This window comes from Callithrix jacchus, chromosome 15 (assembly GCF_049354715.1).
Source record: "Callithrix jacchus isolate 240 chromosome 15, calJac240_pri, whole genome shotgun sequence".
NCBI lineage: Eukaryota > Metazoa > Chordata > Mammalia > Primates > Cebidae > Callithrix > Callithrix jacchus.
The window spans coordinates 36,298,299-36,314,048 of NC_133516.1; the positions used below are offsets into that span (position 1 = coordinate 36,298,299).

At 47.7% G+C, this 15,750-nt stretch overlaps 1 protein-coding gene across 49 annotated transcripts in view; it reads left to right on the forward strand.

Moving 5' to 3' along the window:
* CACNA1D (calcium voltage-gated channel subunit alpha1 D) overlaps window positions 1-15,750 on the forward strand; it is a 322,332-nt gene that overhangs the window by 280,056 nt on the left and 26,526 nt on the right. For all 49 annotated transcript variants that reach the window (XR_013527364.1, XM_078351159.1, XM_078351167.1 and 46 more), the window contains 7 exons: window positions 2,091-2,156; window positions 3,914-4,005; window positions 5,207-5,366; window positions 5,923-6,050; window positions 6,183-6,279; window positions 9,312-9,414; window positions 10,906-11,007. Coding sequence is in view for 48 of the 49 variants with exons in the window: in XM_078351159.1 (XP_078207285.1) it covers window positions 2,091-2,156; window positions 3,914-4,005; window positions 5,207-5,366; window positions 5,923-6,050; window positions 6,183-6,279; window positions 9,312-9,414; window positions 10,906-11,007 (748 nt within the window). In the remaining variant the exon portion in view is untranslated. The remainder of the gene's footprint in view (window positions 1-2,090; window positions 2,157-3,913; window positions 4,006-5,206; window positions 5,367-5,922; window positions 6,051-6,182; window positions 6,280-9,311; window positions 9,415-10,905; window positions 11,008-15,750) is intronic.

Here is a 15,750-nt window from a genome sequence, read left to right on the forward strand (position 1 = left end):
CTTGGGTAAATCCCAAGAGATTACTTGCCTAAAGGAAACAGAAGAGAAAGCAGGAAGGACCCATAGCTGAGAGAGTTGCAGCATTTCCAAGACAGGGAGGTGTGCAGTCTGCAGCCCTGCAGTGCTTCCAGGATGCCTGGCGGTGGTATGTGAGCGCCAGGTCCCAGCAGACTGCCTGGAAGCCCAGCAGCCTCTCTGTGATGCCTTCTCCTCATAAGGCTGCAGCAGTGCTGCCTGTTGACTAGTCTGGATCCATATCAGAAGCCACCACCTGGGCCAGCACACCATCACTGGGTTATCCTGCACCTGGAAGAGTCCCAAAGTTCAGGATGTGCAGGCATAGGCCATGTCTCATTTGTCACCTCTGATTCTCCAGGCTGATACAGCTCAGTTCTAGACTTTCCTAAGCAGAACCAGCTTTTCCTCTACCTGCCATTACCCTGCCCCAGATGTTCTAGCCTTCTGGACTGATTCCATTTGGAGGAGGAAGTGTGGGAAATAGAGATTCTTATTAAAAGGTGCACCCATGTAGGGAATTTGTGGATATGCACAAACTTTAGAAAGTGAATCCTGCATCTTCATTTTTATAAATTATTTGACTATTTTTCATTCAAAAGTAACAAATGTTTACAACAACAAATGAAGCTGTCTAAAGATAAATAAAGATAAAATTCAAACTTGCCCCTCACCCACCCCAGGGATAACCAGTGTTACCAAGTAAGCGTTTGTCCCTAGTGGATGGAATTTTCACAGGTAAAAGGGAGAAGGGACATTTTGGGGTGGGGGGCGCTGCAGGCACTCACAAGGGAAGTCACAGGTCCTGCTGGGGAGAGTGAGGCTGGAGGAAGGTAGAGTAGGGGCCTCAGGCTGCTGAGCCGTGGACTTCCTAAGGCAAGGAATCCTTGACAGTTGTTATTCATATAAAGTACCAAAACTTAGGAACAAACTGCTATAAAAATAGATAATTCGGAGGTAATATCATCTCACTTTTTAAAGAAATTCTTCGAGATTCCATCTGCCACAGATAAGAAAGTCATGTTCCAGAGCAGCGGTTCATACAGAGAAACTGTGTAAACAATAATCTTAAACATTTGGCAATCTAGGAAGAAAATGTACATGGGTATGTTGAGGAAAGCCTGAAACAAACCCTGTGGGACCCTGCTGAGCAGCCCAGCTGTGGGAAGGGCCTATTGTACCAGGCCAGGCTGGCAGGTACAGGTCCACAGCCAGCACAGGTCTGAAGGTGGCTGGGCACCTGTGAGCCACTGACTTTCTGATGAGCTCTCTCAGATAATAGAGAAAGCGGGTGTTTTAAGTGTGTGTTCTCAGAGTTAAGCTTAACAATCTGGGCCCCCTATGCATGTGGACGTGTTTGTCACATGTGATGAGGTAGACAGCAGTTGAGGAAATTCAATTAAAGGATGTCAGACACTTGCATTTGGTGTTTCTGAAGAGAGCCACGCTTGGCGACCCCCCAGCTCACTCCTTTTCTTCCCTGGCCCCGCCCCCAAACTTAGCAGTCCTTTCAGAAGGTGTGCATCTTAAGAAAGGTATTTTGCGTTCTACAGCAACAGCCAGAAAGTGGTTCTTCCCCTCTGACCCAGTAATTCCACTCCTAAGACTTCACCCTAAGGAAATACTGCAGCAGAAGCAAGGTGATTTTGCATAAAGATACTCCTTTGCGACATTATCTACAGTGCCGTCCCCCAAAACATACCCACAAAAGAAAGTGGAAGTACACTAAGTGTCCAGTGTTCTGGAATGGTTTGATCAATTATATTTTCACCCAAAAACTCTAGTAATGAATGTAAGAATTGTCATGGGAATGATGTGTCTGTGTTTAGGGTCAGGCTACAGGGTTGGTGACCACCGTGAGCCCATCTGCCTACAATATTGTAACAGTGGGCGTGCGTGTGGATGGCATCTTCAGGACTGAAGTGGTTGTGCAGTGCTGGGATTTGAACCATTCTTCCTCATGGTCGGGGTTCTTTTACTGTAACATGTGGAATGGAAAGGAAGCATGTGGCCTCTCATGAGTATTCTCATGGGACAGCCGGCCGGTACTGAGCCCAGTGCCTTTTCTCTCCCAGGCACTCCCATATGTGGCCCTCCTCATAGCCATGCTGTTCTTCATCTACGCGGTCATTGGCATGCAGGTAAACTCCAGCCACCCCACCCTCAGGGGCCCTTTCACTGGGTAGCCCCAAATCTGTAGCAAGATGTATGTTGACCAGGCGAAGGAGAAGCGCTGTCATTTTTTTCAGCCAGACCCCTCTGCTGAAGCCATAGGAAGACAAGAAAGACATGGCTGCTTGGGAGAGAACTCCAGGGGAGGCCCAGGCTCAGTAGAATGTAGAGAGGGTAGAATGTGCCGAGAAGAGTTGCATTTCATGGCAGCAGAATTATGCTTTATCATAACAAAGTGAGATTCACTTGAAACTAAATATTTCCAGATGCTAAGACTGAGGAGAGAAGCATGTGGCCCCTCCTGGGTCTTTTCAGTCTGTGCTGAGCCATCGTGGGGACAGAAGCCTGGTGCTGAGCCAAATGCCTTTTGTGGCCATTGTTGTGCTTTAGTAGCTCACCTTTAAAAGGAGGCTCACACCTCTTCCGTGACCCAAGCTGAGGGGCTGCACCCTGTTTCACAGTTCCTCCTGGGCGTGGGAAAGGGACCGGGCCTCCCAAACAGAGGAGCCCTAACACCAAGTGGGCGGTGGGATGGGTTGTGGATAGGAAGAAAATGCCCGTAGGTATGTTGAGGAAAGCCTGAAACAAACCCTGGTAATCCTGCCTCCCCAGGCAGGGTGGAGGGAGGCAGCCTAAGAGTGGAGGCAGTCGGAGAGCCCAGGTGACTGCAGATCCCCACTGGCAGGCTCCTTACAGATTCTCCACGTGTGCAGGTGCCATCTTTCAATAAAGGACGGATGTAAGTGAGAAAGAAATGAAGTGATTCTGTGATTCTAGGAGCAGAGAAATGGCAGTGTTTAAAAAAAAAAAAAAATCCTGAAAGCATAGAAGCACTTGTAGGTCTCTGGGAATCTTACCTTGAGTTATGAAACAAAAGTCAGCATACTTGAGCCTCTGTGACTCAGCAGCACGTGGTGCTGTGTGCCCTGGAAGGTCTTCTATCACATATTTTCTCATATTAAAAAAGAGCCATCTCAGAACTACAAACTGCATGGCACACACCCCTCCGGATTCACCCAGCAGGCGTTTGTAAGCATCTGCAGGCTTCTCTGGAATGTCAGTCTGCTTCTAAGTCTCAAAAGTACAACTCTGTAGTACCCTCCCATTGCCCTGAAGGTAAAGCCCACTATCCTGCTCGGGGCTCACAGCCCCTGCCTGTTGGCTCCTGCCCTTGCCTCCAGCCTGGTCTTTTATCTGTCTGCTCCTCACACATGTGATGTTCATTCCCTTGGTATCTGTTCTGTCACCCTGCCCCTATGAGACATGGTGCTTCCTCCATTGGAGACACTCTTTACCTTTCTTAACGCCCGATGTATCTTTCAGTTCTGAGTTTACATGTCGCTTCCCCCTAGAGGTTTCCTGGCTCTGCCCCCCAGCCTTGGGCGGATGAGCCTGTCATGCTTCCTGTGTATCTGGACCACCCCAGTATCATCCTGGGGTTTGATGTTGCCTGGCTACACTTGTATCTCTCCCCCAGGGCAGGGGATCCTCCAACGTGGGAATGTGCCCATCTGGAGCACCATGTTTCCAGTATGCAACCTGCTGCCTGGCACATGGTTGTGCCTGGCAGATCTTTGTTGAATGAGTAAAGTGCCAGGTACCATGAGAAAGCCTTAGCTGGTAAAGAGCAAACCTGAGTGAGTTCTAAATTCACATATGAATTTTTTTTTTTTTTTTTTTTGCATGATGAAATCTATTCTCTTCTTCCTAAAACTTCTCCACCTAGATGTTTGGGAAAGTTGCCATGAAAGATAACAACCAGATCAATAGGAACAATAACTTCCAGACGTTTCCCCAGGCGGTGCTGCTGCTCTTCAGGTGACTGCAACTGGCTGGCTTGGGCGGTGCTCCTGGACAGGGGTGTGAGTCTCCCGCTAGCTCTGGGTTCGGAGGGACAGAGGACACAGGTTATTAAAGCAGTGTGCCTTTCCCAGTTGATTGCGATGGCTTTTTGTTTTTGTTTGTTTTGTATTCTTAAACACAGACCCTAGCATTTCAAACACAGGAATTTCACTGGATTGTTAAAACTGCTGTGGTAATCCCGATTGTGGCTGGCATAAGGTTTATTCATTTGGGAGTTAGGCTACTTAGGACACAGGGAAAATTGTGGGATGTATGTTTATGCATGGAAGCATACACTAAACATGACTGGAAGACAGAAATTTAGCAAAAACGTAGAGGCCTTTTGCACAGCCAGTGGGGAACATCCTAAGATGTGTGATTTCAAATTTTATCAGGTTGCTTTTAACCCCAGTTAATTAACTTTGTAAACAAACTGCCCTCATAGAGAATTTTCTAGAGATCATGAAGTATTTCTAGTGACTCTAGTGATTGACTAACAAGTCATTTGCAAGTTAGGTAGATTCTAAGTCTGCCTTCAACAAAATTGAACATAGACTCAACTGCGTAAGTATTTTGGTCATTAAAAATAATTAACAGTCCGGGTGCAGTGGCTCATGCCTATAATCCCAGCCCTTTGGGAGGCTGAGGTGAGTGGATCGCTTGAACCAAGGAGTTCAAGACCAGCCCAGGCAACACGGCAAAACCCTGATTCTACTAAAAATACAAAAATTAGCCAGGTATGGTGGTGGGTGGCTGTAGTCCTCGCTACTGGGGAGGCTGAGCCTGGGAGGTGGAGGCTGCAGTAAGCCAAGATCACACCACTGCACTCCAGCCTGGGCAGAGCAAGACCCTGTCTCAGAAACTAATAACAATTAATGTTAATTATAATACAAATGTTTGAAGTAAATAAGACACAAAAACAAGCATCCATTTATACAGTTAGTGCGCTTGCATAAGATGATGGCTATAAATCAAAGGGAATGGCAGCAGAACCTCCGGTTACCGTGGTAAGTTACATGTGAAAATAAGTATGAATTTCAGATTTTCATTAGTTCACATTGGATTTTCCCCAAATCACTAAGGTTTTGCACTGTTAATGAGTTTTTCTCCCCGAAGGTCTAAGCTTTAAATTCCTTCTTTCCTCCACTAAAGCCCCTTTTTTCTTAATCTGAAAAAGGTGTGCGACAGGTGAGGCCTGGCAGGAGATCATGCTGGCCTGCCTCCCAGGGAAGCTCTGTGACCCTGAGTCGGATTACAATCCCGGGGAGGAGTATACATGTGGGAGCAACTTTGCCATTGTCTATTTCATCAGTTTTTACATGCTCTGTGCGTTTCTGGTAAGTGCTCAAAGTAGCTGCCCCTCTCAGTGTACAGATGCTTCTGTAGCACTCAGTGTTCATATCAGCGACATTGCCCTGTCCCATCGTTCGAGGACAGTTGATGTGGGTGAGCACTCTGGACTCCACTTGGCAGTTGAGGGCTTTTGTTTAACCAGGCACGTGTCACTGCTGCCATCTTTGTAAGCAGAAACTTGATGCTCACTAATAAGCTTAAAGCAATTACCAACCACCTTAGCTTCTTAGGGCTCCTTTCTAAAATGTCTCAGCCAGTGAGTATGTTGATGACTTAAGAGTGTGAATTATTTGGTTATAATGAAATTATAAAACTGCAGTGTGTTTCAGAAGGGCTGCCTTCCCCAAGAGTTTTTGAAAGCCGTTCCAGAAAGCTAGAACCCCACTCTTTCCTTAAACATTCTCCAAAGAGAAAGTTTTTACAACTTCTCTTGGAGACATGGGTTCCCATGTTTCATTCCATATAATTAGAAGGCCTATGCTAAGTTCTAACCTTATCCAACTGCAGCTGAAGTTCTTCCCTTCTGATTTGCTTTTTCAGATCATCAATCTATTTGTGGCTGTCATCATGGATAATTTTGACTATCTGACCCGGGACTGGTCTATTTTGGGGCCTCACCATTTAGATGAATTCAAAAGAATATGGTCAGAATATGACCCTGAGGCAAAGTAGGTTGAAAAACATGCACTTTGGTGTGTGTGGGTGGATTTTGGAATGTCAACTGTGGTTGTTGTGGAGTGGACTGAAAGTTCGGGCCAACTGGTACTATTCCTGGACCTCACGTTGTATTTTACTTCCAGGGGAAGGATCAAACACCTTGACGTGGTCACTCTGCTTCGACGCATCCAGCCTCCCCTGGGGTTTGGGAAGTTATGTCCACACAGAGTAGCATGCAAGGTGAGTATCCTGTGTGCATGTCTGACAGCCTCTCTTGTAGACGTTCCCTTCATTTAACAGACACTTGGTAAGTGACATGGCCAGGCCTTCATGAGGTGCTGGGGATGCAGAGATGAATAATACATGGTTCCTACCTCTGGAGGACGTTCAGATTTATAACTCTTTGAACACCCTGTCAGGAACCATCAGAAGAGGAAGAGAATTCTGTAATTTGTCATTGCATGGATGGTGGGGAAGGTGACATTTCAGTCAAGTTCAGAAGGAACATAGGAGTTCGTCAGAGGGAGGAAAGGCTCAGAAGGAGGCAGGAGAATGGATGTAATGGCAAAGGGTGCGTCAATGGGTCACCCTTGGGCTAGCATATAAGAAGAAGTGACAGAAGGCCCCAGGCACAAGCAGAGCCTTCTATAGCCTGCTGAGGTCTAGGAGAATGGGGAAGAAACACGAATTTCAGGTTTCCATGTTAGGAAGGTGACAGCTGGCAATGGAGAAGTGGACCCGAGGCAGGAGGACAAACCAGGAGAGCTAGAACGAAGGCAGCAAAAGTGGGAAGGGAGAGGAGTGGTCGCTCCGAGATCCGCTTAGGACAAGGACTCAGTGACCTAGGTGAGGGGAGTGGGAGTGCGAGGAGAACGCCTCTCCCAGCCTCAGCAGTGGGGGACACAGTGCTATGTGTTCCACACGTCCCCTCTGCTACAGAGCTTTGTGGCCATCACAGGAGATGGCCCTTTTCAGGCACAGCAGGCCCTGTGGGTCCCTTTTCTGGCACAGCAGGCCTGGTCTCTCAGGGAGGATCCAGCCCTCCCACTGCCACCCATTTCTGTGTTTCCATGCCGGAGCACGCTCTCAGGGACCTCAGTGAGACTCTTCCTTCCACAGAGCTCACGGGACAGCACTTTACACTTGTTGTAGCAACAAAAAACGGTTTCTGTTTTTTCAAGGAGAAATATAGGATTTGTCCCTTGAAACTCTGCCTTCTAGAAATTCGTCCAGTCTGCATAGCAACTAGTTCTTGTTCCTCTTGGATCCAAGGACATCCTGGAGTCAGGTGTTTTACCACTCCAGGGTGCTGAGCCAGCTCAAGACAGAAACCAAGGTAGCAAAACAGAGTCTAAAATATGTTTCAGACTCTCAAAGTAATGCCCTGAGCCAAACTCATGTCCCGTGCCCTGAAAATCCAGAAAGCCCTCTAGGCAAGTCTGTAGGGTGCTTGCCTCTCCTCAGGCCGGACTCTGGAGATAGAAACAGAGGTTGACATTTTTTTTCCATAAACTTCTCCGTACTAGCCTCTTTTCTGCTTTCCAAGAACAGTATGGGATCCAGTTCACTGATGTCATCCGTGTTTAAATTTCCAGACTCTTTTGCATAGAGCTCAGATGTCCTTGAGGCACAGTCATCCATTTTGCTGATGCAGGAACTTGCCAGGAAAAGTGAACAAATGTCCAGGGTTCCTTGGCTGCCTGTGCTGGTTTGGAGAGGGGGCTGGAGGTTGGTAGGAGGACTAGGAATTTGGGTGGGATGGACTATGCAGACACAAGATTCCAATACATCAATACGGAAGAGAAAACAATCTTTTTCTTTTAGAACATGAAGTTTTTCAATATTATCAATGTTATCATTTATTTAGTGCTTGCCATGTGCCTGACACAAAACTCTTTGTGTCTGTGAGTCCTTTAATCCTTGCAAGGCCCCATCCGTTGGGCATGTCATCTGCATTTACAGGTTGAAGTGACTGGGGCCCAGAGAGGGTATCCCTCACCCAAGTCCCCTTCAACTCTCATTGCTGGTGCTAAAGGGATCAGGAGATAGAAGAGGAGTGGGGAGTGTGGATCCTGCTCTGAAAGACCAAACCCTGGAAGAAGCCACGCAGATTCATGCAAAATGCTACAAGATGTACATAATGGTCTCATTAGGCAAGGTTCCTTGAAGGACACTCCCTGAGTTGGGAATAGTAGTGGATCCTGTTGGCTGAGAACCTAAGTTCCAGGCCCTGTGCCTGGCCCACTGTGTTTTACTTCCTTTAACCCTCACGACAGCTTTAAAAATGTGCCTGAGCCGGGCACAGTGGCTCACACCTGTAATCCCAACATTTTGGGAGGCAGGAGGATCCCTTGAGGCCAGAAGTTCAAGACCAGCCTGGGAAACAAAGCAAGCCCTCATCTCTAAACAAACGAACAAACAAACAAATGTGCCTGAAATGGAGATCTGACCCTAAGACCTCCATCGGGATTAATGAAAACAGGAGAAGACTGCTTAAACAGTGAGGTTTCACTGTTTAAAAAACAAAATACATTATCTGCATGTTAGCGTTTATATTTCATGACTAAACCTTTGATCTTTGTCATCCCAGAGTCCCCTAAATGATAGATTGTATTAATCAGGGTTCTCCAGAGAAACAGAGCCAATAGGATGCATATGGAGATGTGTGTCTGTGTATGTGTATATATACACGTATACACACACACAGGTTTGTCATGGGGAACTGGCTTATGTGATCATGAAGGCCGGGACGTCCCATGGTCTGCCATCTGCAAACTGGAGCCCGAGGACCTGGTGGTGGTATCCAGTCTGAGTCTGAAGTCCTGAGAACCAGGGGAGCCCACAGTGTAAGCCTCGGTCGAAGACAGGAAAAGACTGATGTCCCAGCTCAATCAGGCTGGCAGAGAGAGAATTAAATCTTCCCCACCTTTTTGTTCTCTGTGGGCCCTCAACAACAGGATGAGGCCCACCCACATTGGGGAGGGCATTGCTTTACTTATTCTACTCACTCTACCAATTCACATGGTAGTCTCATCTGGAAACATTCACACAGACACACCCAGAAATCATGCTTAACCAACTGGGCATCTCATGGCCCACTCAACTTGACACATAAATTAACCATCATATGAGTAACCCCCAAGTGGCTGTTGAATTGAATTGAGGGTTAACTAGAAAAGAGATGAGTGATAAGTGGAAAATAAAGATCCAACAGAATATGACTGTGATCATTCATTTGCCGTCTACAAAGAAATTTTCTTTTCTGTTTACAGAGATTAGTTGCCATGAACATGCCTCTCAACAGTGACGGGACAGTCATGTTTAATGCGACCTTGTTTGCTTTGGTTCGAACGGCTCTTAAGATCAAGACCGAAGGTAAGCATTCCCTGGCAGCAAGACAAGATGGTAGGAAAGGAAAGAGATATCACATCCCACCTTGCCTTCCTAATCTAGGCCTATTCTTGGCCAAGGGGAGGCTCTGAGGAAGGGGCTGGGTAGAATGGGGATGTCCATGCTGGGTTGGCTGGCTGGCCCCTGCCTCCTGCCTCCTGCCTCCTCCCTCCTCATTCTTTCTCTCCTTCCCTTATGCTTCACTCTGTCCCAGAATGTTTTGAGTTGACTCATACCACTGCTTACTACATAGCAGGGGAAACAGGCAAGGTGTCGGAGCAGAGATGGAGCCATCAAAAATGAACTCGGAGCCATTCCTTACTAGTTGCATGACCTACACTGAGGAATTTCACTGGTCTGAGCTGTAGTTTCTTTCTCCATAAAAAGGAAATAAATACAGGGATGTCCAGGAAGTCCTGAGAATGAAATGAGATGATGTCTGCAAAAGCTCCTCTGCAGTGCCTAGCACATAATCAGTGTTTGGGAAATATGGTGGGATCAGCATCTTCCCAGCTAAGAGACCAACCAACCCAGAATGGCCTTCACAGCCACACTCAGCCCTGGTCAAATCCTGGTAAAACAGGCACTAGAGTATGGCCATTGGAGCTGGCTCAGTGGTGACTTCAGAGGTGGAATGGAAAGCAGATTGCAACAGGTTGAGGAGTGACCAGCAGGTGTGGGAGGTGGGAGGTGTAGACCTCAAGGGGAGCTGACTCTCTGAGGCACTAGTGGAGGAGAGGGAAGAGGAGGCAGCAAGGGACCCATGCTGACTGCAGGCAGGTGACTTCTTACAACCCTGGAGCCCAGGGAGACTCAAACCAACAAAGCCAGCCTCTTCCAGCCTAACAGGGCCCCTGTGTAGCATGCTTGCCTGTACCTGGCCCTAGGCCAGCATTGTTAAGGGTTCTAGAAGGCAGAATGGTCTTCTATGCTGACATGTTAGTTGAAAAGTCAAGCATCAGCTCATATAATAAAAAGCCAAGGTTATATACATATAGTAGGAATTGAGAGTCTTATTGGGTGAAATTTAGGCTGGATCTTCAAGGAAGGAGGTACGATTTGAAACGACCAGTAAAAGAGCAGAAGGCAAAGGCATTCTGGGCTGGAAACAGTGGAAAGCAAAGAGTAGGTCCTGGCTGTGGGAGGGTAGGATGGAATCAGAGTAGGACAGGCCTTGAATTCCAGGGTGAACCATGTTTGCTCCCATGGTGGAGGGACTTCCCACAGGGAAGGCGTGATCACTATTGCTGAATATAGGAGGTGTGTTTGCCCTTAACTGGGGAGAACCTGGCGTGAGGAGATAGGCTGGCGTGGGGGGAGAGGCTGGGGTGGGGGGGAGAGGCTGGCGTGGGGGGAGAGGCTGGCGTGAGGGGAGCATGTTCATCCAGGTTAGGCTGGGACGAGGCTGTGCAATCAGAGGAGAAGCTGGAGAACAGAAACGAGCCTAGCTTTTCCCCGTTTGTTTTTTGAATCCAGGGAACCTGGAGCAAGCTAATGAAGAACTTCGGGCTGTGATAAAGAAAATTTGGAAGAAAACCAGCATGAAATTACTTGACCAAGTTGTCCCTCCAGCTGGTGGTCAGTGCAGTCTGTTTCCTAAGTAGTCCTTGGCCAGTGCATTGGTTTTAATGCTAGTGTCTCCAGAAAGGCCAGAGAGTGTTTGCAAAATGCTTTATATATCAGTTAGAACATTAAGGCCAACAGATAAAGAAAGCCCTTTGGCCATTTGGTGTAATTATTTGGGGATAATATGAAGAGCATTCCAGACAAAGAAGGGGCTTCAGTGAAAAGCAAACCAAAACCCACATGGCTGGAGCAGGGCTCTCTTTTTGGTGGAGGAATTAAGTTGGAGGACAAGATCGTGATCTCAAAGTGAAAAGCCTGTATTTTTTGTCCAAAATGAAATATTCAAAACTTGTTTCCAATTACCCTTCAGTATATTGTTGAAAATGTCTCATGAAAAATAGCTTTCAGGAAATTGTATTTTTGAAATGTTCTTATTAAGACTGAATTCACTACCATAATTACCAAAGATGACCTTTGTACTAGCAGGCATGCTTATTTCCTTTTGTTATTTATCACAAAATAACCAACTAACCTTCTTCAAATTTTTATACATATATGTAACATCTATATCTATATATATATATATACACACACACACACACAGTATATATATATATATATATGTGCATACTATTTTTGCCTTTTTATTTAAGTACATGTGGACTTAGACATTAAGATGGTTGTTTTTGACTGTTCTGTTTCCAAGTTTTAAAGGTGCAGGATCTGTTCAGCCAGTGCCACCACACTGGCATTCTAGCATCCTTGGGCCATGGCATGTGATGAGCCTTTGGTGTGCCTTGTGACAACCAAATTTTTATAGTGTCACTGCCCCTGCAGCTTTTGAGATTGGTCTGGCTCAGGTCTGAGAGCTGACTTCAGGACCAGGGTCAGGACAGTGACCAAGGCCTCTCCCTCTGAGAAGGTCATGAGCTCTGGCTCTTGGGGTGCAGAGAGAGCAGCATGCCAGCCAGCTCTGCTCCTTGGCATGAAGCAAGAAGCAGCGTGAGCTTTTCTTGCTGAAGGGATTACCGGTAGCTGGTATGGCCACCAGCTCAAAGCTGGGGAAGATGGCCCAGAAAGAAATGATAAAAGGAAAACAAACGAACAACAACAACCAAACCCCCCACACACACACAAAACCCCCACCTACAGAACCCTGGCTTCCCACAGGAGAACTGATACTGCACGGTTAAAACAACTCTTTGGTTTTCATTATTTTCCGTTTAACTGCGCATCCAAGAGCTTGCATGGCTTAGATGAATTGCTTTTGAAAAATTGTAACAATGTGCTTGAGCTTTTTCTGCAGCCTGCATTCCTTTCACCTCTCAGTCTTTCAGAATATTCTGAAGCAATTCTGTTTTAGGGTGGTGGCATGGAATCAGAGTTATCTCTTGCCAACTGTATTCCCCTACATTGTTTCTTGAAACACAGATGCATGCTTCAGAATAGTGGGCTATGCCTGTCTATGTAAACCTTCCTCCCGCGAGCTGAGGACCCCCTCCTCCCTAGCTCCACCTCACATCTCTCTTGGAACGCCACCTTCATCACGACCAGCCAAACTCCCACGTTAATACCCATCCACATGAGATGCCCTTGGAGGGTGTCATTTGCATTGCCCTGAAACTTCATTTTACCAAAAGAAAAGTCCAGAATTTAGCTCACCATCTGAGCTCCTGTCCTTTGAAAACCTGATCAGCTTTTATCTTTACCAGACTTCTAATAGAGTGGAAATCTTCTTTCTTGGTCCAGTAACTGGACCTAGCCTTTTCTCCCTGTTAACATGGGTTGGAGTTTAGGATGACAAGTTTTAATGTATTCCACAGCGGCAGCAAAAGGCAGTGTGAAGCCCAAGAAGAGAGAAATGGGGCCTTAGGAGGAGACTTAGGAGCTCTGCAAGCTCCCTGCTGTTGTTGACTGATGTCCCCAGCACAGGGCTTATGTGGGCTGAGTCTCATATGAGCACTGTGGCCATGAAGGAAGGTCAGAAGGCAGTGGCCGTCAGGCTTTGGTGCACGGAAAGGGCAGGGCTTTGCTGTCCCCTTTCATCATTTGTCTGTCTCTCCTCTTTTATATTCCAGTAGACCCACGTCCCCAACCTTTCCTGCATCACAGCACACTTAGAAAGGATAATATTTGTATACCCCTCTGGGCAACAGATGTGGAGTTCTTGAGGCTGAGGTTCTTGGTGTCCCCTACATCATCACATGCTCTGGTCAAAGAGCAGGAGACTGAGTGAGGCCAGCCTGGCTGGGACTGGCAGATGTGGGGTACTCAGGAAGCACCTCTTAGCCCTGATGATGGAGCTGAGTAGGATGCTTGTTGTAGGTGGCTTTGCTGGTGTGCTGGCCTGGCTCTGTGTGAGCTTGATGATGAGGTCAGGAGTGAACTGTTGATCTGTGGATACACATCAGGCTTACTTCACTCCCAGTGGGCCAGGGGACTTGGCTGCCCCCTCACCATCAGTGCTGAGCTGCCTGCCTTATCTCTGCCTCTCAGCTCAGTTGATCACCTCTGCTCTTCAGCCTTTTCCTGCCATCTCGTGGGTCCTTCACCTTCATTTCAGAAGCTCTCTCTCCTTCCCAGGACTCTCCTCCATCCTTGACCTGGATCCTTTGCTTATTTGCCCTGAAGCGCACACTGAGCTGCCTCCATCTCCTTCTTTTCAGTCCTGAACCCAGATGGCCTCCTTGCATTCATTCCTTCTCTTCCTTCTTGTTCTGTCCTGCTATAGCTTTGACTTTTCTTGTTCTTAGGAACTCTCCCTTGGGTCTAGTCTCTTAATTAGCTCATTGTCTCAATGGAGAAGATGAAGTGACCCTTGAGTCCTCTCCTGCAGAGCCCTGGGTGGGTCCATGTCTGCTCTGGAAGCTGAAGGGAGATCAGGGCTAGGCCTGCATTTGCCGGAAGCATCCCAGTGTGGAATGAGGTGTGGATCTTCTGTAGGTAGAGCCAGGGCTTTTTCTGGGCCCCACAGAGAGCACTCAGAACCCTGGACTACAGAGGAAGGCTGTGGCATGGCAAGTCACCAGAGAAGCTCCCTGCGGCCCCTGGAGGTACTAGGCAGACAATAGTGTGTCCACTTCCCATGTGCAGCCTGGTTAAGGGATACACTTGCATGGGGAGAGGCAGCTCCAAAGAAGCCGTCAGCCAGTGTGGCTGGAGACAGCCATCTCCAGAGAGGTGGTGTGGAGGATAGGACTCCAGGCTTGGGAGCACACTGTCCTGTGTTCAGGTGCCGGCTAGACCGACCTGGGCAAGTCATTTAGCCTCTCTTCATCTGTTAGGGGCATGGTGAGCAGATCTACCATGTCAGAGTTGTGAAGAGGCCATGAGACCCACATGGAATTCTTCTGACACAGGGGTTGGCACTTATAGATGTCCAACAGTAGGGGCTGGCGAGAGCTAGAGCTGATATTCCAAACACATCCAGAGCAAATGGGGAGGCTGGAGAGCACAGCGGGGCGTGAAGTATCAGGACCTGAGATCTGTGCTCACCTCCTGCCTTCTTGCCTATGGACCTTCCATCATTAGACAAGCCTGAGACCACTTAGGGACCATGTTTTACAAGCCACTCAGAGCCTTTGGCTTCCCTGGGTGGCCCCTGCACCACTCGAGGCCAGACAACCCGAGACAGCGTTCTCACACAGTAACACCGAGCACCTTCGGACAGGGAGAGCTGGAGAGGCAGCCCAAAGTGGCATCTCCAGTGGGAGCCACAAGATGTTGGCAGCACCTCCTGCATGGGCGCTAAGTGAAGCCCACCCAGGGTACATTAGTGAAGGATGATGGTTCTCCATGTCCCCGCCCCCATCAAGCTCAGGACCCATGTCAATGGATGCCACCATCAGCACATTTTAAAGTAAGAGTGACTCTTGAGGGGTCACCATTATCAAGTGCCTAGCACTTAAGACAGCCCAAGCCAGGGGACTGAGTTCTTTACCTGCCTTCTCCCATAGAGTCCTCATGTCTCTTCTGAGAGGCTTATTTCCATTTTAGAGATGAGAACACAAGCTCAGAGTGGTTGAACCCCTTGCCCCCTCATCAGCATGTAACTCTTGCAAGGGCAGCCTGGCCTAAAAGCCACCTGCTTTGCAGCCTGTGGACCAGCAACCATTCCTTCTTCCAGCATCTGCAAGTCATGATCTGTGGCCCCCAGGGCCCCACATGGCTCCACACACATGGGATGGGCTACTGATCATAAGCTTTACCCTCAAGAGACACAGCACACTGAAGATCCGGTGGGGAGCAGCCGTGGGAGACCCATGGGCACATTTACATGTCCAAAGTGGTTTACCAGGAGACAGCCAGAGCCTCTATTCTGCCTCATGCATCACCTTTAAAGTCATCAGCAGAGTTCTGATTCCCCAACCATACACGTTGGAGGTTGTTTCTGAACAATGCAAAAATAAGCCCAGCTCAACTTTGAGGTTGGTCGGAGCTGTCACTACAGTGCAGAAAATGAGCTGTTCAGAATTACGAACCAAGAAATGGTATACGGAACTTATTGGCAGAGAATGCGGGGGCGGGGAGCTCGTGAAAATCTGATTTTGCAGTCACTTTTCTGAACCTTCCTCTCCTTATGAGCGTGTATGTCACCTTTCTAGGTCTCTATCTTGAGATGTCGGGATTTGGATGGTTAATTGCCCTTGATAAGTTTATGGTAGTTATACATGCAAATCCCTATGCACAGGGGTGAAATGTGGCCCGTGAAGCCTCTTTTTGTTTTGTAATTTTCATTTTAAGTAAATAAGACAG